Genomic DNA, 27,371 nt, shown 5'->3' on the forward strand with positions numbered 1-27,371 from the left:
TTTTTACCTCCACATAAACATTTGGAATAAATTTAGCATCTATATGAAACTGAAGTCAGTGCCATTTTCAGAGGTATTTTCACAAATACAGTAATATTGTGCAGGCCTCAAGGCGTGGGTCTGATTGTTCTCCCCCACAAACCTACTTAAGTATGTAAATTTAGATGTCAGAATACCTCACTTTTCTATTTTTGGGTGAATGGGCTCCATGTTGCCAGGCTTGAAAAGGGACTGTTAACCCTTCTAGGTCCATTGTTGGGTTTTGTCCCATGTTCTATGGCTGGCGTGCAACACTATGAAAGACTTCTGACCAGTTTGATAAAAATGTCCTTTTTTTCCTTTTTTTATTCTTTATTTAATTTGTACAACACTAAGCACATAGAAAGTCCTTTCAATATAAATTACTTGTATATTCTTTCTCACCAATCTTTTTTGCAGAGACTTGGGAATGAAAATAAAGGGGCAGCAATAAGGCTAGTCAGGAGTGACAGGGGTGCTGATCTGCAGTGTGTTCCTTGATGCTCTGTGGTGGATTACCTAACAGAGACAGCTGGTGTGACAGGTCATAGGATAGGCTGCCTGACTATCAGCTCATGTGGCAAAGGAAGGGCCAAAGTGTTAGATTGCAAGTGGGGGACATGTCATTTCTGTGAAGTTTCTGTTTGCAGGCCACTGCTGGTTAAGGTGACCCTGGCTCACTTTGTGCCCTTTTTTGCTGTAGATCTGTAGATGAGGATAAGCACCAGTGTCTGGCAGGTTTGAGCTGTGGAGCAGAAGGAAACTATGCTGCAAGTAGGATACAGCTTAGGTTTGTGGAAAAGAATACAGTGACCTCATGAGTCATACTCAGGACTGAAGGAGGGGCAGGCTTACTAGGAACCATAATGACTGCAAAGATCAGGTTGGGAAGTAATGCAGATTCTTGGGGTGCTATCAATAAGGCAGGAAGAAGAGGCTTCCTCATGCAGGACAGTGGGAAAGGAAAAGTGAAGTTGTTTTATAGGTTAATAAGATACTGTGTTTAGCTCACCAAAGAAGTCTGGGACAATTACATGCAGCCTTTGAAGCAAAACCTTCTTCTGATACAAACAAAGAAGGTGGAGACTTTCTTTTTACAAGTAGTCACATGTAAAAGATAATGAGTACAAAATTCAGGGGAGATTCTGATTAGACAGAAGAGGAAAATATTTCACAGTGAGAGCAATTGGCCATGGGAACAATCTCCCCATAAAATGGTGGATACCCAAATGTTTTGACACTTCTAAGATTCACGTAGACCATCTTGTTTAGACCATGCTGTTACCAAGAAAAGTTGGACCAGATAAACCTTAGGCCTCCTCCCAGCCTGGTATTCTGATTCTCTGCAGGTTTTCGTTTATAGCAAAACTTCATGCCTGTATAACTATTGTACTTCTCCCAGCATAATTACTACTTTAAAGTAAAACAAATTTGAGAAAAAATATTTATAACTACATATTGGACAACAGGTTGCTAAGAAACAGGCTATTCTTTAAAAAGCAGGGCTTGTCATTTGCTTAGCTTTGCTGTATTGCTCTGTGATATATGATGCAGAGATAGCATATGGATTTTGTACTTGTTTTATAAGCCTGAAAACTGCCAGGCACCTTTAAGACTTTGGAGCCAAGTGAGCATTCCCTGTGCTAAAGGATGGACTGTCCTTAGATGTAGTGCATGAGAAAGCTCCAAAAGAATATGTGGAAAACATTGCTGTTCCAAGTTCCCAATGACCACCTATAAATTATCTAAAATATATCAATGAAACATAAAAAAATTAGTTCATTATAGAAACAAACAAACAAAAACCTAGAAGACTGTCAGTAGCTAGGTTAGTATTAATGCAAATCAATATAAGCATAAAATTGATAGTTCATCTATCGTGTTAAGGATATAGAGATTGACAGAAAATAATGACCTCTGCATTCCAGCTGGACCTTAGAGATCAGAGGGTCTGAATGTGGCTGGGCCTGATTTATAATAATCATCAATTTGGCACTATAGGTCTGGTTGTGTTCAATAAGAACTTTCACAAGCCCAGATTCACAAATTTACCATTTACCAATCCAAAACTACAGGTCAAGCTGTGCTCAGTAAGAACCTTCACTGTCCCAGATTCACACACAGCACACAGAGTTTGGTTTACTGAAACAACAAAAGCACAGACTTGGAATTGCTGTTGATAAACAGCACTAGATGTGACAGAGCTGTAACAATAACAATAATATTGTGTTAGCCTGGCTAATGACAATAATCCTATGCAGAATCTTACCAAGCCAGCATTTCTGCTTGTGAAGAGGGGAGAGTAACGCACCAAGATCTTACCAAGTCAGCAAGAGTAAGTGACTCCAAGATCTTTTTGGGTCTTTCACTAAGTACATGAAAATTCTATCCAGCTTACATACAGCCCCATCTTATTCTCCTCCTCCTTCTTTACATGTAGCACAATCTAGATAGAGGATTGAGCAGTATAGTCATGTATGTGGTAGCATGTACTTCAATAATCTTATTAGCATACTCAGGGTGTGTGCTTTAGTATTTAAATATTTAAGCCCTTACTGAGGCAGATTTTGGCCATGGTGTCCTTCAAAGTTCCAGTCATATGATTTTGTTCTTTTCTGTTCAGTTCTTCAGAGCCAAAACAGGTCCATCCTATCTCCACAGGGCCTCCTCCAGCCCACTCATCCTTTCTTGATGTCAGCTAAGCAGAAATCCATCTGCAAAGATAAAGTAGAAGGAATGTGGGGTAGGCTGTAGATAGTAGGCTATCTTAGACCTTGCCAGGCTTCTTGGTCATCACACTACACCATCTTAAAATCACATGAAAGAGGTTCATTAAAAATGCATTCATAATCCAGAAATAATCCTAATACAACTCCTGTTGAATTTCCCCTGGCACAACCTTGTACAAACTCAGTACAGAAGAATCTTTCTGATAGAGGCTAAATTTTGATTTTACCAGAACTACTTTCTTTGTATTCAAAACATCAGCCAAGCTATCAGAACATAGTTAATTATTAATGCATGTGTATAATCAGGACACCTGACTCTGCAGATTGTTAGTAGGTTAGCATAGTGTACTTCTGTTTAAGCAGATCAGAGAAGGAAAACAGGATTGAAAGTTTACTTGCAATGCTTTGTTAGACTAAGGAAAATGTAAAATATTCTTGCTAACTGCCCATCAATGCAGTTTCCACAGTTTCAGTGCATTCTGGATTTAATCTAAAATGTCAAGGATCTTGGATCAGAGAATTCTGTTGTTAGTAATTTCATTTTCAGCAAGTGTGCAGAGTACAAAGGTACTTTCAAAATGGAAGAAGTGTGGTGATCCGGAATGTGAGAGTAAGTAAAAATTTGTTTTTTTCAAAGGGAGTCTGTGGTGTATATGCAGCTGTTGGGAATCATAATTCGAAATTAGCAATGAAACAGACTAAAAATGAGTAGCCATAGCAAATGCTTGTGGTTACATTTAAGAGGAATAAGCTTGAAATTTTAAAATAAAAAGAGAAAAAAAAGACTTGCTGGTTTGTTGTGTAAGGTTATACATACCAAAGTTCAGTAAAAATATTTTTGAGTAGCTCGTTTTCCTCAGGTGTCCCCAAAATGGGCAGTATAAAACAGCTTTAAAGTATTTTTAACTAATTCTTAGCAGGTACAAAAGAAAAGAAACAAAATATAAATAAAATTTAAATGGTGGGTTATAAACTGAGAAAGAAGGCTTTCTCATGTCTATATAGTACATTCATAGCCCATTCTGCAGAACCCTTGAGGTTTTTTTTCTACCGGCAAACTGGTTTGGGATTTCTTTTGTAATCCTTCTTACAAAACACTCTTTACAAAACACAGTTAATATTTACTCTTTACTTATTGTTTATTCTTTTACATGAAGTAAGTGCTGTAACTATTTATTGTGGTGTTCAAAGAGTAAATAACTCTGCAGGAGGCAGAGACACTGAATCACAAGTGGACAAATGTCCTGTTTACTAACCACTGATTACCATTGTGAAACCTGTCATAATCATAGTTGAAGCAGTTTCTAACCTGTTTCCATTTGTTTAGCAGACTTAGGTGTTGTATTTTCAATGTCTTTTCCATCTTCCATTTCCCCTGAAGTTGGAGAGACCTTAGACTTCCTCTCATAATGGATTTCCATTTTCTTATGGGAGCCAACTTCAGTACCAACTTCAGTAGGTTTTGGATGTTCAGAAGGATGTTCCTCTATCTTTGCGGAAGAGCATGTGAAAGGGCCTCCAAACTGACCAGAGCACATTACTACTGACTGGTTTCTGTGGGGAGACTGGGGTGGAGACAAAGAAAACAAAATAATTCAAACTGAACTGGAAACTTCAGTTTTAACAACATGTTTAAGGTTTATATTCCTAAAATTTATGTATTTTCATCATAAGATAAATGTATTCAAAAAAGAGGACAAAATCCCTAAAATAATTACTAGATCTAAATTAGAATTTCTGAACTATAAAGTTATAAATATGCCTGGGAAATACTTTTTAGCTGTTTAGCCTAAATAAATTTTAATGTTAATTTAATTACTTTAGTAGATTAGTAATTGCTAATCCTGCATACATTCTTTCTATTTAAGCATTGAAACCTTGGCTAAACAAGCACTTAAAAATGTCCATATAGGACAAGAGCTTTTCCCCTTGATGTCTGCAGTACATGGGAAAGAAAACAAGACAGGGCTGCTTTTTGCGTTAGTGATTTCCACACAATGATATAAATGGGTTAATATTATAACAAAGCACATACATAAAAATGTTTGCTACTGCAATTCATCAGTATTAGATATATATCCGATTTCTTCAGTAAAGTGACTTCAGATAAAATGGATGCTGTATTTGTTTATTTCTTTCCATTATTCCAGAGGCAATGAGCCGAGTTCAAGCCACTACCGACTACTTAGGGCCTGACTGCCGGTATCTTAACTTCAAAACAGGAGAGGAGATCATCGTATACTCCAAACTTTCAAGGGAAAATGAAAACTTGTGGACAGGAAGTGTAAGTAATTCAATCTGAAAGACTTGCCCCATAAATATTTTAGATATAGTAATAGCATAACAACCACAGTATGCTTGCTTCTAAGGATCTTCTATCTCTTTTGGAATATTAACCAGCCATGGATGAATACAGTATTTGGGTCATTGTTACCATCTTTATACAGAAAGAGAAAATCAAATCCTGGCAAAGATCACTCATAGAGAAAAAAAGTCAAGATCCAAATACAAGTTTTCTGTTTCCTTCATCTTATCATCTGGCTGTAATTATTTAATCTAGTTTCCTTGAAAACATTCAGATCTATCAGGTCAGGTTCCTACCTATAGGTCTATGGGTAAGACATCCCAGGTCAGACTGGGACCTGACTTCACAATCCAGTGCTTAAGGAAAGCTCCCAGAGAAGTTATCATGCATATTTAATTACTTGGAACAAGTGTCAATGAAATTAGAACAGTCATTTAAGAAGGAATGGATGCATTGATCCAAATCAAGTTTTACTGCTAGTGAAACCATGTAAGTGCTTTAAAACTACAAGACATTGGTACATTTTTGGGTAGGGTTTTTTTCTGTAAATAATCTGTCACATCTATTGTATAACAGGGACATTCTGTCTTCCTTTCTTTTTCATCCAAGAGCATCTTTGCAGGTACCTCACTATTCCTTGCTTTCCAAGATATATCCCTCCATTAAAGGCTACATGCAATGGTTTGATGTAAAAACAGCAGTGGTTTTTTGGCCAGAGGGACTTGATTCTTCTGGGCCCTATCACTAATTTATTTTCTGTAGTGTTGCCATCTTCTTTGTCATTTTCTCTTGAGCTGCAGCTAGTCTCATATCTGAATTTCATATCCTACTTTTCTTGTAACTCAATATGGGTCATTAGTTATTAAGGCATGACATTTTTCCCACTTGAGACAATGGGAAATTTGCAGCCAATTTTAGTAGGATCTGACTGTGACCATCAGTGCACACACCACTGTCTTCAGCTGAAGCAGCTTTAAGGCTACTGCTTTGGTACTGCACAAACACATGTTCATAAAAATAATATAGAATATAATAGCATGGAGTAATATCCGTCCTTTTGCTTTCTAAAATGGCAAGGGGAACACTTCCATGAAGGAAAAATAAACCAATTATTTGACAAAACAGAGTTAAGGAGATAGGGGGCTGTTCTATAAGTTTATTGTTCATCCATACTTTTCCAGCATATGTACGAGTCCCTAATATACATATCACTGAAGTTTAAATGCTCTTATTAGTTTTACTTTTTTACAGAAAGGAAAGGATTTTGGCTATTTCCCAAGAGATGCTGTGGAGGTTGAAGAAGTTTTAATTGGAGAAGAAGTTGAAGTGCTCACTAAGGTAAATCAACATTACTAGATTTTCCAATGTAGCTTACAACAATTGAAAATCTAATATCCAGTTAGAAATTCAACTGTTGGTGGATTATTTCAGATTATTCAAAATATGTTTTATAATTGTTCCAGTTGCATGTTTATTGTTCTCTAAAATAACTTCTACAGATATAAATATATCTAGATCTAGATGTATAACCTTTAGGAATAATATGATTAATTACAGTTCTTTGTGTAAAATTATAACAGAAAGAACAAGGATATATTTTGCTGTAGGATTACACATTAGAACATTCTAAAAGTTAATATTATTCTTTTAGGAAACTGATTTCCTTTGTCTTAATGAAGATAAGTACAATTTTGAAAGTGAAGATAACACATTACATGATCACAAAAAAGAAAGTGAATATTCATTGTCTGATGCAGAATCAAAGCTGCATGAAAACAAACTCTTACAATATACAAAAGACCCCATACAAAAGGAAGAATCAGTTTCTGAAAATGACTCAGAGGAATCTCGCATTGAGGAGTCTATCAACAAAAAGTTGGTTACAAAAGATGATACTGAAGAGCCACAAATGCAAAACAGTCTCCCAGTAGAACCTGTTCAAACTCAGTCTAGTTGGATTTCAGGATGGTTCACCACAGAAAGTGAAAATGATGAAGAGCCCTTAAAAGCTGTTACTGAATCTTCAGAAGCAAGTAATTATCAAGGCAGAGAAACAGAGGTAGTAGCTGAAAATTACAGCTTTACAGATTTACAGGAGTCAAATGATAAGGAGGAACAAGAACCCCCTGCATCTGGTTGGTTTGAAGGTGGACTGACAAGCTTTCTGTATTTTGGTGAAAAGAAGGAAGATGTTGATTTGGCATCAGAAAAGAATGATCCACAAACCCATGATGTCTCTGTTGTGCCCGAGCATTCTAGTACTGAACAGGGAACCACAGCCACCGAGGTATTGCCTCAAGAAGAAACGAGTGGAAGCCAAGAATCCAAATCAAATTGGTTTAATTTGGGTTTAAGTGATGTTCTTAATTTTGGCCATGCTGAGGAAGCTACAATTGCTACAGAGGACCAGAGAAGCAGAGAAACAATGGATCAAGCAAATAAGAATGAGGAAGAGCAGACTTTAGACCAGAAAGAATTACATATGGGCAAAGAATCAAAGGAAACATTTAATGCGGTGACAGATGAAGGAGATGAGAATTATGCACAAGAAATAAAAGATTCAAACAGTAACAGACCAAATCCTGGGGAGGTACAAGCATGTGCACATACTCTTAATGACACCAAAAACACCTCAAATAGCAGAGAATCATCTTTTGATACACTAACACATGACAAAGAGAAGCCAAATGAACTTCACAGTTCAGAAGAAGACTTGGTATCAGAAAGCCAACTGCTGAGAAATAGTGGAGCTGAAAAGAAAAATCAGGAGTCAGAAAGCAGACATGGCCAATCAGGTTGGTATACAAATATCTATAATAGATTTATTAATTATAATATGGGCACACATGATAATCAACAGGAACATGAATCAATTGCATCAAATCAATTGCCTAGTTCTCATGAGCCCCTCCAAATTGTGATCCCTCAGACATAAAAAATACAGGAGAAAAGCCTGAAATATCTGAAGAACACAGCCATAGCTTGTCTTTTAATCATTTTGAGGACATACTGAAATTTCTGAGTTCAACAACCAAAGAAGGGCAAGTACAGCATTATGGGGAATTGCCAAGAACTACAAATAATCATCTGGGCATCAAGAAGACCTCATGTGACAAGAAGACAGAACCAAGTCTTAGTCTGAAAACACCCAAACTAGTCAAAGGTTATGGTGTACAAAAAATTCAGCATCCAAAAGCCATTTCAAAGTGGATAGTACTGTAAAAGATGAAATTCACAAACCACACAATAGAAGTGTCTCACAGAGTTTTTATGAATACATCAAATATTTCAGTCAGGACATTTTAATGATGAACATCATCAGAAATCATAAAGGCATATACTGTATGATAAATAGTTTTACCAACCCCATTAATTACATTTCAACAATTTTATTTAAATTAAAACAATTTGTTAAACAACTCTTAGAGTATCTCTGTGATGGAAGTAAGCTGCTGCAGCAGCACCAGCAATTTGAAAAGATTCACAGTGAAATTACAGCTTACTCAACTAAAGATAATGCTGTGTGGAGGGCACAGGTCATTGTGTCTGCACAAAAGGGACACAATTTGGACACTGAGCAGGAAAAATATACAGAAAAAAGGAATGTTCTTCTAGAGCTGCCAGAGCTTTTGTCTGCTATAACAATTAGGTGTGCTGCCCAAACTGCAGCTCAAGTTACTAGAGTAATGTTTCACTAACAGTGATTTAGCAAGAACAAAATATCCTTTGTTGGCAAAAATAAAACCACAACAGATGGAACACTGTCTCCTTCTGGTGATTTAAAATGAAGAGGTAGTGAGCCTAACTCATACCAGTTATGGACTGATCTGTGATATTTCAAGGATCTGATAACATAAGTTGAGTTAATATAATGGTAACAGGTTCAGAGCAAATTACTCCTCTTGAACTGCTGGACTACTTCAGATGCGTATCTTTGGCCAGTACTGTCTTGAAGCATATGACTAACTTTAACAATCCGTAACTTTTTTCTTTGTGGGTAAGCATGGTGTGGGTTTTTTTGCAAGCAATATTTTATTGGCTTCAGGCATTTATTCCAAGTTACTAAAACTGAGGCAGCCAGGTGCCTTCAGTCATACTTCTACATGAACATGCCTGTGGTTGCTTGTATTTTGCAGGGAAGCTTGATATCTTGGAATTTGTTAATCTTTAATCCTCCATGGTATTTTCAACTGTTCTCGCTCTAAAGCTTACCCCACTTGTATTTGGATATAAAAAAGAGACTTACTAATCCTGACCAGGGAATCTACAAACTATCAAAACCAAACGTATTTTTTCCTGAGCACTTATTTTTTACTTACTTTACTACAATGTAAGTTTTGCTTAAAGCTCTATCCTTCAAATCCTGAGACCATTATTTGTATAGTGTTTCTTAAGTCATACATCTGTAGCCCATTTCTAGTGTTGGGCTTTAAGTTGAGGAAAATAAAAACAAAAAAACATCTCTGTAAAAGTTAATATCTTGTAAGAATAAGTTGAATCTTCTAAAGGTAACCATGATTTCCCTTCACAATTATGTGCAGGAGTAGGCAGAAGAAAGCTACTAGAAGAAACACCAGAGAAGGAGCATGAAATGCATGTAGCTGAAGACAGTGAACATGACAGTGATCAAGATTCAAAAGCAACAGCCATTGCTTCAGTAAATTCTGAAACAAAAATGGACAGTACAGCATCTGACTCTGAGGCTGATGTCAAAATGTCTTTCTCTGATGCCATCCAGAACTATGTTCCAAGTAATGGTAAGTGCTAAGTTCTGTGATTTTGAGGAAAATAAATTTGCAATCTTAAAAAAAAAAAACAAAACAAAAATCAATTAATCCAGTTGGAATTATATGAAGTTGACAATAGCAATGTAAAACCTCTTGTTTTATTCCTTATGATCCAACCAGAAGGAGGCTGGATACATCAGATATTTGAATGCTTGAATGCTCTTGAGTTCAGAGAAACAATAAAATCTGCATCATCAGCAGTGGTGATTATCATCCAAACGGTAAGAATTCTTTCCAGGTTATAACATCAATTAGTGCAAATTTAAGCCAGCCACAAGTAATGTTCTGCAGTGAAATTCCTAAAACATAAATCCTTTTAAATAAACCCTCTCCCGTTCCCTGCTTCCAGGGTTATCTGATGCCAAATGAGACAGAGCACAGTGTTAGGTCAGCTGCTCATCATCTGCCCCTTTGCAGCGCACAATCTGATGAATTTAGGGTGTGAGGATTTGGGGTTTTGTTTTGTGGGCTTTTTTAACAGGCAGGAAACACCTGAGTGTTGTTTTTAATTTTTTGTTTGGTTTTGTTTCTTTTTTTTTTTTTTTTAATGAAACTAATAGCTCCCTCTAGTTCTCAGAACAGTACTCATTAAATTTGCTTAGACTTAAAAAATTTGGCTTATGAATAATAAAATAACCAGACAAGTTCCCTTGTTTTTAAAGTGTATTTTCAAAGCCTTGATTCACAAATCCTACCCACATTCGTAATTGCATTAAAGATACGTTTCTGTTAACCACGTCTTCTGTCAATAGGTTAAACAGGAAATGGCATCACACTGCAACACGTTTCTATGCAAAATATATATATATATAAAATAGAAATGGGGTTATTATTGCTATGGGGGTGTCTTAAACATCGAAACGTAGTGCAGAGTGAAGGTGAACCTTAAGGGGCACAACTGCACAAGAAACAACGCTGCCCGAGCACCTTGAGGAAAAGGTTCCTGCACGTCTGCTCTAAATAAGAGAGTGGTGGCTGGTGCAGTGCCATTTGTAAACTTCACTGTGGTGCTTTGGTTGAACTTTGTTTAGATAGGGTAATTGAAGTTTAAGAACCACATAAATTTATTTCTGATTTCCAGTGTATGTATATAGATTACGGTTAATTTGTAGTTTAGGATGAGGAAAACGCAGGGCCTTTGTCCCTCGTGACTGACTGCAACTCACTGACAGTTCACTGCTACCGCCAAACTCGTTCTTGTACTGTTTGATCCAGATAAAAAAGCTAAAAAAGGCACTTTCACCATCCACCTATCCTGGTCCCTTAGATGCTTTGCAGTCCAGTCACTCACCTTTCATTGTCAAAGTCGCTATCACACAGCGGGGGGGGGGGGGGGGGTTTGTTTGTGTTTGGGGATTTTTTTGTGGGGTTTTTTTGTTTGTTTGTTGTTGTTAGGGGTTTTGTGTTTGTTTTTTGTTTGTTTGGTGGTGGTGGTGTTTTTTTTGTTTTGGGGTTTTTGTTTGTTTGTTTTTAGTAGTTAAAAAACAAACCCCAAATCAAATTAGCGTTAATCCTAGTGAATGAGACGAAGGAGAATCCTTTGCTATGTGGCGTTGCGTCTCCCCTTACACCTGCTACCAGCAGCCCGCCAGGGTCATTTTTAGCACAGGCACGCGGCAGCGCTCGGGCCCGCCCAGCCCTGCGCTCCCGGGACCCACCTGCGGCCCGCCCCGGCCCTGCCCGCCCCACCGGCCCCGCCGCCCGGGCCGGGACACGCGCGGCGGGCGGCCTGCCGGGAGCCGGGCCTGCCCGGGGAGCTTTACTGCCGTGCCACGGGCGGGCATGGAGGCGGCCAGCGCCGCTCGAGAGGTGAGTTTCTCTGAGCGCAACTTCAGGGAGGAACAGGAGCAGGTTCCGCGGGGCCACGTCCGTGCCGGTGGGCGCACGCCGAGGGCAGCTGCCGGTGCCTCCGGCCCCCGTGCCCGGGGAGGGTCTGCCGGCGGTGGTCGGGAGCCGCGCCGGGCCCCGCGGCTGCCACCTGTGCGGCGCGCCCCCCGCTCCCCCCGGCAGCAGTGGTTCCTCCCCGCCCCCCCGGCGGGCGGTGGTACGGGCCGGTTGTCAGGCGGCGGGCCGGAAGGGGCGCGCGCCGCCCGCGGGAAGATGGCGGCGGGCGGGCGCGGGGGGCCCGGGGCCGGCACCGGCGTTGGCACGGCCGGGCTGTGGCCGGGGCTGCGGGACAGCGCCCGCCGCTACTGCGGGCTGGCCTGGGAAGGGCTGCGCTGGGTGAGTGACCGAGTGACGCGGGCTCGGCGCAGCCCCCGCGAGGGCCGGGGGCTTGTGCAGCGCTGCTGCCGAGGGGCTCGGGCAGGGGAGAAACCGAAATGAAGGCGTAAGTGCACAGCGCCGGGTCCTTAGGCACGGCTCACGTGTGGTGAATTGGAGCCACATGGAGCACGTCGTATCTTTGAGCAAATAGATCCGTTTACAAAGGAAACGCGAGTGTATCGAAGTGTTTAAAATGTGTTAAATCACCGGTGTGTTGAGTATGTTATTTTAGCATCAGGTTGGTTGAACAGGTTTTTCTACCAAGCAAGTTTTCTACCAGACAGTTAAGAAGTACTTACTGTTGTTGTTTCTGACAGCAGTGAAATGTGTAAGACAACTCAAAGGAGAATTTTCCGTAGTAAATTCCTGAAGAGGCCAACGAAAAGGCTGGAGAGGCACTTTTTACAAGGGCACGTAGTGATAGGATAAGGGGAGATGGCTTTAAACTGGAAAGGATGAGGTTAGGTTAGATAAGAGAAGGAAATTCTTTACTGTGGGGGTGATGAGGCACTGGAGCAAGGTGTCCAGAGAATCTGTGGATGCCCCATCTCTTGGAAGTGTTCATGGGCAGGCTGCATGGGTTTTGGGGAAGTAGGTCCAGTGGGAAGTGCTCTTGCCACTGGCAGAGGGATTGAAACTAGATCTTTTAGATCCCTTTTAACCCAAATAATTTTGTGATAATTGATAGTCTCAGAAAGAAAAGGTTTCAGAGCTTTATCTGCCGGTTTTCATGTCTTATTGGAACTTTTTTTCTTCACCTGGTAAATCTGTCATTTAAAAATCAAATGCTTCTGTTAACCATTTTCGCAGAGTTTTGGAAAAAAATAGATATACAAGCCTTGGAAGTAAACAATGTCAACATTTAATGTCTGTTTCTGTGAATAATATTAGCCTCTTTTCCTTTAGCTGAAGCTTTTCACTTTACTTTTCAGGCTGTGGCTTCACTGCCTGAAGATATGAGACCTGGGCCTGATCTGTATGGTTTCCCGTGGGAAATAGTGATTTGTGCTGGCATTGTTGGAGCCTTGACCATTCTGCTGTTCCTGTACAGAAGTTATCAATCAGTAAGTGTTGTGGTCTGACCCCAGACAGTAAATAAACACCACAGAGCCACTCTCTCGCTCCCTCTGTCAGGCTGGAAAGAGGGAGAGAATCAGAGGATTAAAAGTTAGAAAACTTGTGGGTTGAGGTGAAGACAGTTTGATAGGAAAAGCAAAAGCAGTGCATGCAACAAAGCAAAACAGAGAATTGATTCACTGCTTCCCTTGGGCAGGCAGGTGTTCAGCTGTCTCCAAGAAAGCAGGGCTCCATCACATGTAGCAGTTACTCTAGAAGACAAACTCCATCACTCCACACACCCCCTCTTCCTCCTCCTTCCCCTCAGCTTTATGTGCTGAGCATGATGTCAGCATGGTGTGGATTATCCCTCTGGTCAGTCAAGTGTCCCCTCCCAGCTTCTTGTGAGCTTGCAGCCTCCTTGTGGGTGAGAAGCAGAAGAGGTCTTGACTCTGTGTGAACACTGCTCAGCAATATCTCAGACATCCATGTGTTTTCAGTGCTTTTCAGCACAAGTCCAAAATACAGTCCCATGCCAGCTACTGCGAAGAAAATTAACTTAATTCCAGACAAAACCAGCACAGAAAGTGTTCAAGTTACTTGCAGATATGTAGAGTGCATTAATAGTTTGCATTGAAGTTGTTATCCTTCCTGTTCAAGATAGAAAATGCTTCAGAGTTTTAAATCTATTGTGATTGAATTTAGAATCTCTCTACAAGAGAAGTTGAAAAGTCTGTTTTGTCAAGATAATAAGTGTTTGAATATGTAGTGAGTGACTGTTGTAAGAGGAAATGCAATGAAACTTGCTGCAGTAAAGCTTCCTCTTTTTAATTTTTACACTGAACTTTCAAAGTCAGCCCTTAAATTATTTTCACAAGATACAGATGTCTTCCCTAGGGTGTATGTATTGCTGTGTGTATTGATATCTCTGTGACTAGCCTGGCCATAGCCAGAGCAGCTCAGGTCTTTCAAGCAAAAGCAATCCATGTGGTTTCCTGTCAAGGGGGGCATTTTACAACTCTTTGAACAGTGACACCTGGATTCTGTTTATTGCAACACTGCAACACTGAACCAATTTAACTGCATGCTCTTTGTGAGCACTAATCTGATGACTTTGAGAGCTGCAGTACTGAAACCTTTCAATGCACAAATCAGATTAAATTTTTGAGGTAATGCCTGTCTTCTCTTGAGAGTAAGTAAGGATCTGAGTAATAAAAGCTGCCTACCATACTTTCCCTGCTACGGAAATGGGGTCAGTATCTGTTACTCAGTATTCTAAACTTCTTCCCATTTTTCACATACTCTCATACAGTCATTGTGGTTTGGGTAGTAGGTGTAATGACACTGATGTTTTAAGACTGGTTAGTTTTTCAGTTATGAGCAACTGCATTTTTAGGATTTTAACATGAACTGACCTTCTCTGTAAGGGTATTAGTGTTTAGAGGCATCCCTCTGGGTGATACAAAAGGCATTTGAGCTGAAATCATGCAAGCAAGCTAACCTGGTATTGTTTTCTTCCTGCACATGCCACTTAAGGCAGGAGATATTACAGAAGTTATTGATAGCTTTTTCAGTCATCCTTACTTAGAACTGCACTGGCTGCTCCTTGAAGAATTGATGGTCACTGAAAAGTAATGGAGTAACTAACCATCCATTGGGGATGATAGGATAAAAGCATGCTTACAACTTTCTTACCCTTTTTTTGTTATTTGGGCTCCTTAGCTTTAAATTAGGAGGAAACAGGGAAGATCTGAGGGCCCCATTGTTACATTAGGCACATGACCCAGGCCCAGCTGTGAGAGAAATGCTGTGTTGTAACAGTTCTGTGGGTTCAGCCAAGTTCTGCATCCTTGTAGAGGCCATTTGTGACAGATTTTGCCCTGCAGTTTGTTAGATTTTGATTCTAGTGCACTAGACCCTATGTGGCAGCTGCTCACTTGGCACTTGAAGGATGCCCATCAGGTTGTACCTTACTGCAGCTTTAGCTGTTGTGTGTTGTAATGTGTGAGAGATCTTTCCCAATAGGAAATCTGAGCTCAGTGTGGAGCTTTCCCCTCCCTTCCTTTTCCTACTTTTCTGACTGTGTTCTATGTGGTGAATATACAAAGGTGTGTTATTAAAGTGATCCAGGTGAAAACTAATCTCCTTTCCCCTCTTTTGTCTGATAAGAGTGGGAGAAGGACAGGGCAAACACACAGACACGGAGGGGGTGAGAGCAGCAGATATGATTGCCTGTTTTTAGTAGGAGCCATATTTATATTCCTTTTTTAAGTTCCATGGTTAAACTTGGCATGGAATCACAGCTTAAAAGATCAGTTTTCAGATAATATGTCAGAGTAGTTGATCAGACATTTTCAATATTTATTCTCTTTTTTCCAGGTTAGAAGTCGACTTTATGTAGGTAAGCTTATTTTTGATACTTAATTTTTCATATTTCTCTGGAATGTGGCTTTATTCTTTCTTTTTTCACCTTTAATTATTTGGATGATGCAACATTTGCTTGTCTTTCACTTTTTAGGAAGGGAAAAACAGCTTGCCAATAAAGTTGCTGAACTAGTTGAAGAAAAATGCAAAATTCTTGAAAAACTCAGCCTCTGCAAAAAAGAGGTAACAGTCCTCATTTATTCAGATGTGTTGTAGGAATGGATTCTATCAAGTAAAGTATTAACTTTTAGAAAAGTAAGATGTTTTAAAGCTTACAAAGGGCTTCTTCAAATGCTTTTTTCTGTCAGTGTCTTTAAGAGCAGTTAAGGTGTTAGCAAGTTCTGAGTTCAAACTATCAATATGATATATTTCACTGGAATCAACTTCAAGATGTCATATTTTTTTGTTTATATCACTGGGATAGTGTAGTAGGGTTAAGGCTTTCCTGATTTCCAGCAAGGTGCATTTGTGAATATTTAGGTGATGTCTGTGTTTCAGAGCATTCCAAATTAATGCTAGTATTTAGTCAATCATTTACCTATATTCTGACATAAAGTAATTCCTTTTCAGTTTGAAGATTTACAATTGTCTCTGAAGGATGGTAACACTCTGAAAGAATCAACAGATGCATCTTTTATTGAGGTAAAAGATTAATGGAAATTGTTGCTTCTACAATATAAGGCAGTATTTTAGCAAAACTGTGGCCCATATTAAAAAATACCCAAACAAACTAAGTAAAAACAATAACAAAAAAGTCAGGCAAACCCAAAAACTCCAACACAATAGTTTTAATTGGGTTACTGAAAATGACTTAAAATCAAAGCATTTAAATTAAGAGGAGCCTTTTTTAACAATTGCATTGAGGATGAGTAATACTAGAACAAAGGGCATATTGGACAATATTTAAGGAGTAAATTGTTCCCATTTCCAGGAGAGAGGGTAGTGCATGATTTTTTTCCTCACCTTATCTAATTCAAATAATTTCCACAGTCTACGGGTGCACAGTTTTAAAGAAAAATTACCACTACATTGTTTATATCCCCCAAACTGAGAATATATTTGTAAAAGAGTTCTGGATAAGTGAATCAAATACCCAAGGCTCTATAAAATTAATGTTAAAAAAAGCAAGTAGGTTTATTTCATTTTCACCTCAGATCCTGCAGAGCTAATTCTTACAGTTTTTCTTCATGCTGGAGTCTCTAGAGTATTTGAGTAAAACATACTTTTCTGTCATATTTAAAATATACTTATTGTCTTCATATGTAGTTAATATCACATGTTTTATTAACTCACAAACCAACTTGATTTAGGAAATGCATGAAAAGCTGAACAAGTCAAACTTGAAACTCAACGAGAAAATAGAGAATCTAGAAAAAGAACTGGAAGAAGAAAAATCAAAGCAGTTGGAAAATGATACCTTGGTAAGAATAAATAGAATCCTTTCTTTCTATTCATTTAAGAAAAAGTTCTCACAGAAAAAAATCTCTGCAGATAAGACAAACTATTTTCTTTGTGTGTTCTGAAATAAAAACTACATTTTCCATTTTGTCTTCCCTGTAACATTAGAAAAATGATAAAGGAAAATAGTCAAAAGAAGAAAAGCCAGTTTTGTTGCAACATGGTTTTACACACATTTTTACTGACTCAGCAGTAGAACTTTCTCAGTTTATAAATAAAAATAATTTTATCAGTTGCCTAGACATTGTCAGTCAAATATGTGAAAGAAGGTGTATGACAACTAATAATTTTCAGGTGGCTGAAATTCAGGAGAAAGTGGAGTCTTTAGAGAATGAAGAAAAATCTATCCAGTCACAAATTGATGAGGTATGTCTAACCTTTATAGTTTCTGTTTTCAAATCTTTGCAATTTCTATGTTTGCCACGTAGTTACTGCTTTAATTTTTTTTCTGTTAGGGGTGCAGAGATCATATGCTGTGTAAACCAAAAGAGTTTTTAAAGCTTAGTACTTTGGTCTGGCTTGATTGAGCAACTTTTAATTTCATATAGTGATTGGCATTTATTGAGAAGTAGTTACCTTGTCTTTTCTTAGTTTTCTTACTCCTCAATGAAATTTTGCTGAATGTAAAACTACAATCAGCAAAAACTGTTGAAATTGTAGAGAAAATGTGACAGTATATATGTAGCCCAGCCAGAAAACCTAAGACAAGTCTGGTCATACCATCATGACCCTGCCTATATCTTCACCAATACCATTTAAGCAACAGACTTTTTAATTTCATTTAGGCCAAGTCCACCCTAAAAGTGTATCAGATTAATACTGAGAGACTCAAGACATCTGTTCAGGATGCAGTAGATGAAAACAGCCATCTCCAGGAAAGTGAGAAACAGGTAGGTTCTTCCTAGTCATCCTTAGAAATACTGTGTTTTCCTATGATACTGATAAATATGGTTTCTCCAAAGAGCTCATCCTCAACAACAGTACTAACCTCTTGTGTGTTTTAGCAAATGGAATGGGGAAGAGGACATGGTTTTTAAAACAATTTTATGTTTGTATAAAATAATTCTGTTTTAAAAGAAATGCAGTAGTTACAGTTTGTGGGGAATCATGCATGGAGCTCAGTGGAAGGAGAGCATGTGGTAATATAATTCTGGTAAGAACTTTGCTGAGACCTATTGGAAAGCAGGAATACCTGAACAAGTCCACTGCTAAAATTTTCTACAGAGGCAGAGAGAAAATTCTTTTACTTGGTCTAGAAAACGAAGGAAATTGAGGAATTGCAGAGTATTCTGAAGACAGGTAAAAAACATACTGTGGTACCACTGTAGATGTATTAATTGAAAATCAGGTATGTAATAGAGAGGAACAGAAAAGATTGTTACTTCCCAAATTTAATTGTCTATTTTCCTCAGTGCTGTAGCCAGATCACAAAGAACACTGAATATTTTAAAATATTTAGTATATGCAATAGTTGTTTTACAGTGCAGCTATTTCTTTTTTCTTAATAAATAGATATTTTCTATGAACGTTTAATGTTCTGTGTAATGTTGGTTTGAGGTGGTTTATTGTAGTTTTAATGGATATGTACTTATTTTCCTGACTGATTGGTGATCTGAGAGATATTATCACCCTGTTGTCTGAGGAATAACCTGATAGATATTTGCATGGGGGAAAGAGTAGTGGTGGGAGTGGAAGTACAGGCCTGTTGGTTTTTAGCAGTCTTATAAAAAGCTGGGGAGTGCTTTAGTCCTTTCTGTCAAAACATGGTGTATGTCAAACTTAGTGGTTCAGGAGAAAAGAAAGGGATACATGAAATAAAATTTTTTTTGCAGGAGGAATATTTCAGTTCTGCACAACTCTGTTAGTAAAACTTGGTCTTTTTCCCTAATTCTAGAAGCAGTCTATGTTTGTGATTAGCGAAAAAGGAAGACAGTTTTATTAAGAGCTGTGGGTGGAGAAGGAGTGGATTTGACTGTTATAAATGTGAGATTAAGTTACTTGAGAATTATATGCTTTCAAGAGTCTTTTTTTTCTAATCTCTACATCCTCTTCGTTTTTGTGAGGAGGAAGGGTCTGGTCTCAGTGCTGTGTTTCAAATGTGACAGTATTCTTATGTAATAAATTTTGAGAAGCAATACATAAATTTTTAATAGAGAGGAGTTTCCTTTCCCCCCCCCCCCCGCCATGGTCATTTCTTGGGTTCAAATAGAAATAATCCAATTATTTGTGTGTGACAAAAATCTTCAATTTCCTTCCTTTTTATAAAGTAAAAAAAATAGTACTTAGAGAAAGATAATAGTAAGTGCTGGCAATTGCCTGTATTTCTTAGGCAATCATTTTACATCAAGGAAAACCAGGGGGGGGAAAAATCAGTAAAAACAATTTTCAGTGTTCAACTGCCACGTTCCTAGATGAAAAAAAGTTGGTTTGTATTCCTTCCAGATAAAGCAACCTGGGTATAACTATTTCCTTAACCTCATTATTTAGGATTAATTGCTACACTTTGTTGTTAACTGAGGTTTGTTGCAGTTTTTAGTAGCTTGAGAACATTTGTGCATATTGTAGTTTGTTGTGCTTTTTAGTAGATAAATAATCTAACATTATTTGTTGCTGGAACTTGGTAAGGAAAAAAGAGAAAGTGTCTGCTTTATTTATTTGTGTTCTCATTTCTGAGGTGCTTTCTAATTGAGTGTTAGTTTACTGTATCAGAATATACATATCCTACTTGGTTTTTGTTTCTTACTTTTTTTTTCAAAGATGGAATTTCACATATGCTCCAAAGGTAACAAAGGTGTTATTTGTTCACAGAAACTAGAGTCCTTTCTTCCTCTGTTCATTTGCATAAATGGGTCATAATCTTCTGGCACATCATAGCTTAAACTTTATAGGAGATGTGCTGTTTCAGGTTTGTGATGTGTCAGAGAGAGGATTGGGCCTTTTAGGTTGAACAAGGGAAGTGTTAATGAACTTCTGTGCTTTGCTGTTTTGTTGGTTTGTTTTTCTTCTTCAGGATCATTGGAAATATATATTGCTTTAGCTCATTGCAAATCCTTGCTGTTTCTCTTTATTGTAATTCTTACAGGTGTATAAAGTCATGTAAATTTATTTTCTCTTTGGCTTCATGAAGAAGAAATCTCTTAAAAGTCACCTTTTGATGATGGAAATGATAAAAATAGTTGTCTGTGTATGTCTTCTAATCTCTAATATGTTGTTTGCATGATGCTGCAAACTCATACGTGGCTTTTATGGCTTGGAAAGTGCAATTGTGTGCCAAGGGGCAATGTGTGTTAATTCAATTCTAGTCACATACCTTTGGTTCTGTGCTGTCTGGTTTCTCTTTGATAAGTAGTGTTCAAGCTTGCTTATCTATTTGCATGGCAGTTTCCCTGTTTAATTAACATTTTCTGGTTGTATTTTTAGTACAACTGCCTGTTATGTTCTTCTTGCTCAACTTAGTTACTCTTTTCTGTACTTTTACTGCTCTTATACTGATAGCCTGTTCTGCAACTTCAGGCAGAAGAAGCCTTTTTTTTAACAGAAATTTGCATCTGTTCAATTTTGTTCTCACAATATCATGAGTTAATTTGTTGCAGTGGTTATTTTTAATAGCTGGCGATAAGGTGTTCTAATCCCTTTACTCAGTAAAATATTTTTGTGAAATGAGATTTTACTAAGGAATATCTGTAAAATGTAATCTTGGAACCTACCTATCATTTTAGTTAAGCAGAGTCAATTGCAGAGATACATACTAGTAGGTGTTGATTACACTCAGCTGTGACTTTCATTAATGGGGAAGCTTTCTTAAAATAATATTTTAAAACTACTTCAAGAGGTATGGAGGAAGAGAAATAGTACAGTTTTGTAATTCACATGACTATAAATAACTGCCTAAAAGCTTCCTGTTTTCCCTTACTTCTTTGACTAAGTTGAAAAGGCACAGGCACCATTTCAGAAGTGTGTATTCCTATTGGGGTGTGTTTTCCATCCATTCTCCAGTGTATGTCATTGTTAAATAAATTGTCACTATTTTATATTCATTGCTATTGTCACATCAAGGTTTTTAAACTTCAGTGGAATAAACTAAACATGTGCTATAAATGCTTCAAAATATCCTAACAACTAATTACAATGGACAGCTATAGCAGCTAAAGCTACTGAACTAAACATAGAAGTCTTAATTTTCAACTCTTTGGCTAACTTTCTTGTGCTCTTATCTCTGTTAATTCTTACTGGTGGGTGAGAGGTTTAAGTCCCACTTATATGTAGCCAATACCTGTAACAGGTTCAGTGCTATTTATCCTCAATTCTTGGTTTTGTAGGCAGTCACACTAATCTGGTATTTCCCTTTTTAGCTTTTACAAGAAGCTGAAGGATGGGGTGAACGACTTAGTGAACTAAATGAACAAACAAAGATGTTTGAGTCTTCTAAAACAGATGTAGAAGAAGTTTTGAAAAATAAAGAGAGCCAAATCAAGGTAAAATTATGACATTTAGGATTGAATCAAATTATTCAGACTGATGCTAATCATAGAGTTCCAAGAAAGCCTGACAACCTCTCTTTGTCTTAATATGCCTTACACTGTTTGGGGCTTTTGTTTGCTGTCTCTATTCTCTAATGTAATGTTTCTGGCTAAGCAAAAAAAGGTTGCTTAGTAACACAATGGAGCTGTCTGATAAAGACAACTAAGGAAAAACTCGTTTAGTTCTGATAGAGTATTGGCTTTTCCCCCTGTCCCCAGTTTGTAGTGTGGAACTTGAGTGTATATTCTTATAGTTGTGTACCTTACATATACAAGCCACGCTAAAATCATCCATGCTTAGAGCTCTCTGAAAATTCTTCACAAGGATGTGCCTGTTGACCTGCAAATACATGCTTTGATAGAAAAAGTGTTATCAGGCATCTAGAATCTTGTATGTGGGCCTGACTTAATCTACTAAGGGAACTAAATAAAGGACAGAAATCTTAGAAAGTAATTGTAATGATAGCTACATTTTCATTGCTTTTATTTGGTTGTGAGGTTCTTGTGTGCTTTTTCTTAGTCACTGACACAATACATACTGAACATGAAAGACTGGAGTTCAGCAATACAAGAAGATGGTGACACTGAAGACAACCACTGGGACACAGATATAAAGGGGGAAACAGAGAGTGGAGAGCCCTTAGGTATGTTTTCCCTATTTAAATATTTAACAGATGTTTTAGAAGTACAGAAGTGACTAACTGCCAGGAAAGTTGCAAGATTAGCTTTGTAGAAGTCAGATTTTTAAATCATACCCAATGTCATTCATGTTGGACAGTTAACTGATGCTTGGACATCTCTGGAATAGCAACCTATTTTCCTGTTCAGCACTGTGTGGCATACAGACTGTCATAGAGCAATGTAAAGACTCAGGGGTCAGTCTCTTGCAGAATTCTGCAGTACATGTCTCTATATTAAGGAGTGACTTTGTGGCATTTCTAGGTGGAAATCTTGCTTTTATTTATTCTTCAAGTTCCTCCCAGCAGTAGTAGTGAGGGCCCTTAGAGCCTAATTTTTTCTTCCTTATCCTTACAGAGGTGTTGCTTGTTGCAGGCAGTGTGGTAGCAGTGTCATCTAAGGGTGTAGATGTGATTCCCCTTAAACAGCAACACAGAAAAGCTCTTCTTCCTCCTCTTTCTTGCTGCATCTTCTTTTTGTGCTGGTACTTATGGTACCACAGGGCACAAGCCCATCAATCTTGGAGTGTGTATTCAGCATCTCACTGTTAGCATGACCAGTCTGAGTTGTGATTGACTGGCAAACAAAGCACTACAATGGCATATCTTCTACTCACACCCCTGCTTTGGTTTTGCTCCTTTATCCTCCAAGTATGCTGTGCCTGTTGTTAGCATACCTATGTTGTATGTTGGCATTGCTCTTGTACAAAAAACAAATAATAGCAATAATCCCTGTCACAAACCCTTTCATGCTTTTTACATGATTTATTGTTCTATTCCTTCAAGCAGATGATGAGCAAAAACGAACTGTAAAGAAATTGATCTATGCTGCAAAGGTACGTGATTTTAAGAAGCTTGTGGGTAGAAGAGGGGAAACTAACTAATATGTAGTTATTCTGGTAATACCAGTATCAGAGTTTAGCATATTTTAAAGTTTAATTAGGTATTTTTCCATGCAAGCACTTTCTTAATCTTGTAATCTTATAATGTTCTCCTTTTTTTTCAATCTTGATTGTAGTTAAATGCTTGTTTAAAGACCATGGAAGCAGAAAGAGATCAAATGTATTCAAAACTGTCTGATGAAAATAAAGCTAAAGAAGAACTTATGGGTAATTAAATTCTGTTTTGCCTTTAAGATGCTGCTTTGGTAAAATGGTGTTACAGGCTGCAAGTATTAATTCCAGTAAAAACTGTATTAAGTTTACAGTAATAACTTCTTGATTTTTAAAATTAATTTTTAAGTTGCTTAGCTATTTTAAAGACATGATTTTAGATGTGGAGCAATCAAAGTCGTAATTTGGTTGCACTCTGTTGGAATATTCTGTAACTATAAAGTTAGCTATAGAATCTTAAAATACAAGAGCAAAGTAATGTTAATAAATACATAAAACTTCTTTACATAATTTCTGGACATGAAAGAGTGAAGTTTTATTCTAAATTTTAAAACCATCTATTAAAAGGGTAGCTTAATTATAGTTAGTTTGTAATGGGTGCAAGCTCAATCCTTAAAATATAAAGTACTGCATTTAGAGAATTGAACTTAAAAACATCTTGCTCTGTTTCTTTTCCTCTGTTGTGTAGGACATAGTGAATTAAACCTTATGAAATGAAAACAACTCAAGTTCAAATTAAAATCTGTAATTAGCTATTGCTTTCAAAATCATAGCTGGTAGAGTAGCCATCACTTGTGAATGTATGGCTTTGTTATTTGGGTTAAATGTTAAATGCTCTGTCAGACTGTATTTTTCAGTTTCTTAACAGTCCTTTAAACATGTTCCTTGTGCTAGTGAGTTCTCCAAATTGACTGTAGCTCTGTCCCATGAAGATGTTCAAACTTACTTGAAGCTTTGTTATATTTCTTGAAAAGAGGCACAGGAATAATAAATAGGAAAAGAAACATGATTTTGAATTCAATTTGGAAAGATAAAGGTAGTTTGACAAATCTGAGTTACCCATTCAGGCTGTTGAGGAGGACCTTGTATAGGTATATCTGCAAGAGCGTGTGGTGGTGCTGGTTGTACTCCTTCAGTCAAGTAATTGCAATAGTAAAAGCCCTAAATGAAAATGTAGATTCTGAATTACAAAACTGTGTTGTTTTCAAAGAAGTTACATGGTTTAGAGCAAAGGCCTGACACACACAGGGCTGCACTTTGTGGCAGGTAGAGAGTATAATTGATGGTTTCTCATTTTGTGTCATATATTGAAATATGTTAACTTTGTATCTTATGTCACTAAATCAACATAGAATCAAAGGTTTTTACAGACTTTTGTGTACTGAAATATTGCCAATGTGTTATCCCAGTATAATTATCTTTACTTTTGACAGAACGCATAGAAACCCTCCAAAGCCAGCAAGCTTCCTTGCAGTCTGAAAATGAATCTTTTGAAAGCGAAGTTCAAAAGCTTCAGCAGAAGCTTAAAGTAATGACTGAGCTTTATCAAGAGAATGAAATGAAACTACACAGGTGCTGGTTCCTCTTCTTATCTTGAATGCTTCTTATCTTCAATGCTGTTTGATTTGAATGTAACACTCATTTGGGAGACTGAAAATTATTGAAGGTTTGCATACTGCTTTCCAGAATTTTCTGAATTGTGTAGACAATTTATTACACTTTCATGCACATTTGTGTTTACAGAAGTTTATAGGAACTGTTTGCATGAACCAGTTCATTTTAGGACTTTACCACAAGCAAGTACAGAAACAAAGTAACAGATTTTTAATCTGTGAAATAAGGCAATTAAAGTAGGACAGCTCGATTATTTTTTCTTTAATTGAATTATTATTTGATGTAATACATGTGTCAAAGTTGCTGAAAGAAAATAAGTAGGTGCTTTAACTGTGAGATATATTTTATATAATAGAGCAAGGAATGTGAGAGGAATGACAAGATATATATAAAACTAAACCCAACATAGGCAAGCTCTTGGTGGTAAGCAATATAGAACCCTTGTGAATCAGGCTTTCCTCACCAGGAAAACCAGGAGATGAAGACTGTACTATCTGCCTCACAGTCAGAATGTTAGTAGGGATTATGACCCAGTGATTGAAATCAGAAATATGTTTAGGACTAGAAATTAAAGTTGATTCGTCCAGGGCATGTGGTAACCTTCAGGAGTGTGTGTGTGTATATGTGTGGCAGCAGAGGGCATCACTTTAGGCCATGTGTAAAATTAGTTTTACTAATCAGAAATTATTTCTTCAAAGGGTGGGCATAATCTTGAAAGCAGCAAGAGAATCAGCGCAAGACTAGATCCTATACTGAGCAGTGTGCAGGACCTTTTTGAAGTATTACTTTCAGTAATCTACTCTGTAGCATGTGTCTTTGTGTAGATATTTAGCATCTTTGTAGATGCAATAAATCCTAGAAATCACTGCGTTAGTATTTTGATTTTTTGAAAAAGAACAGGGAGGGAGTGGGAAGGAACCTGTTAAAAAAAAAGATACAATAAGCAGGCAGAAAGCAGACTGTGTGGGTGGTATTTAAAAATAACCTCACTAAAACTCAGCAAATGTACACTGCTTATCAAAGAATTTTAGAAAAGCCGAAAAGGAGTGGGGAGAAGCAGGTGGGGTGATGTAGCAGTACAAAAAAACCCTTAGAATTAATTAAGGCAATGTTTAAAAATTGAATCTATTCAAACAGGGAAAATGATAAAGTAGGAAATGAAGATTGAGTAGAAAATAAATTTAAATCATGTTCACAAGATCTATGATTTAGACAGCTTGATTGATAAGAGCTGCTGTTCACAGGAAAATATCCAGTTTATCCATTCAGGGCTGTACTCAGCAGTGGTATCCATGTGTGTTTTGCAGAACTATCTTATGCACGAGTTTTTCTTCTGTAATGCCCAATAAGGCATTAGGACAAAAAAGGAGGATCTGGAAAGCCTTCTTTTTTTTTTTTTTAATTGCTAGTAGCATTCTTTTTTTCCTCTAGAAAATTATTTTTAGAAAATACCAGAACAAATCTCTGACTGTTAGTGTAGTTTGGGTTTTAGTATGTTTGATATGATTTGTGGCTGCTTTCAAAATTGTTGACTTGAAACAAAATTAACCATAACTTTGAATTTTGTTTAAAGGAAGTTGACAGTAGAAGAGAGGGAACGTCTACAGAAGGAAGAAAAGCTTTCTAAAGTAGATGAAAAAATTATTCATGCTGCTGAAGAACTTAACACCTACAGGTAATTGCAGATTTTAGTTGTTGTAATCACTTGTTCCAAAGTGAAGAAAGTGCAATAAAGAATTTAAAAAAACACAGCATAAGCAAATGTATTTTCTTCCAGTTTCTTTGTGGTGTATGTGTGTTAGACACTGGTTTGTGTGTAATAATACAGACTATGGGTGGTTTTACGTTTTAAAAAAGTTAAAATATTAAAACATTTGGGTGTTAAAGATTATGGCATCTGCTCTTCCATTAGAATCCTAATTGTGCTGATACAGTAGCTTTAATGGTGTGGTAGAAGGGGGTCTCTAATCTAGTTCTCCTTAATGAACAAAGATAAAAATAAAAAGTTGTGAAATATATGGAATGTTCAGTTTTCATACAGAGCTAACATTTCTGCTGTATAATTGTATTATTCTGTTTCTGTTTCTCAAAGCTTTTCAGATAGTCCTGTTGCTTAGAAATTATTTACTAAAATATTGTCGGGGGTGAATATTTGCTGTAGCTGTTTCCTAACTGCTTTGCTCTGGTTTTTGTTACACCAGCTGTGTACCTCTGGGTTTTTTTCTGCATTTCCTCTCACTGTGGCATAACTTTTCAATATGTAATGTATATTTGCCATTTTACTTCAGTGTTTATGGGGATATGGTTCAGTTAGTTAGGCCTGACTGAACAGTAGTGATGAATACTTCTTTGTGGACATTCTTCACTATCCATACAGGAAGACAGAATTCACTCTTCCTGATTTATCCAGAACATGCATTTTATAGGCATCCTAATTTTAAAGATAATATTAATATTGCAAATTGAGTATACCCAAGCATTGTCTGTGTCTTTGTCCCACCTGCTGAGAAAGTGTAGAACCCAGAGAGGCTGTGCACGGGCAGCTGGCAGCAAAGGTGGCATCAGACATGTGGTCTTGAAGTAACTTCAGTGCAGGTGGCTGTCCCTCAGGGCTGCCTGTGACAG

At 37.5% G+C, this 27,371-nt stretch overlaps 1 protein-coding gene across 3 annotated transcripts in view; it reads left to right on the top strand.

Moving 5' to 3' along the window:
- The first annotated feature begins 3,079 nt into the window (after nt 1-3,079).
- Nucleotides 3,080-27,371, top strand: part of MIA2 (MIA SH3 domain ER export factor 2) — a 34,648-nt gene continuing 10,356 nt past the window's right edge. For 2 of the 3 annotated variants that reach the window (XM_058027034.1, XM_058027035.1), the window contains exons 1-14: nt 11,973-12,062; nt 13,037-13,168; nt 15,540-15,561; nt 15,679-15,767; nt 16,155-16,226; nt 16,895-17,005; nt 17,337-17,408; nt 17,828-17,932; nt 21,395-21,517; nt 22,083-22,206; nt 23,029-23,075; nt 23,258-23,348; nt 24,566-24,704; nt 26,320-26,421. In XM_058027034.1, coding sequence (XP_057883017.1) covers nt 13,061-13,168; nt 15,540-15,561; nt 15,679-15,767; nt 16,155-16,226; nt 16,895-17,005; nt 17,337-17,408; nt 17,828-17,932; nt 21,395-21,517; nt 22,083-22,206; nt 23,029-23,075; nt 23,258-23,348; nt 24,566-24,704; nt 26,320-26,421 — 1,205 coding nt within the window. In that variant the 5' untranslated portion in view covers nt 11,973-12,062; nt 13,037-13,060. Of the gene's footprint in view, nt 3,358-4,897; nt 5,032-6,303; nt 6,391-6,703; nt 7,848-9,593; nt 9,810-9,959; nt 10,061-11,972; nt 12,063-13,036; nt 13,169-15,539; nt 15,562-15,678; nt 15,768-16,154; nt 16,227-16,894; nt 17,006-17,336; nt 17,409-17,827; nt 17,933-21,394; nt 21,518-22,082; nt 22,207-23,028; nt 23,076-23,257; nt 23,349-24,565; nt 24,705-26,319; nt 26,422-27,371 lie in introns of those variants that run through there. The other variant, XM_058027036.1, reaches the window with a different exon arrangement.

Source organism: Melospiza georgiana, chromosome 6 (assembly GCF_028018845.1).
Source record: "Melospiza georgiana isolate bMelGeo1 chromosome 6, bMelGeo1.pri, whole genome shotgun sequence".
Lineage (NCBI taxonomy): Eukaryota > Metazoa > Chordata > Aves > Passeriformes > Passerellidae > Melospiza > Melospiza georgiana.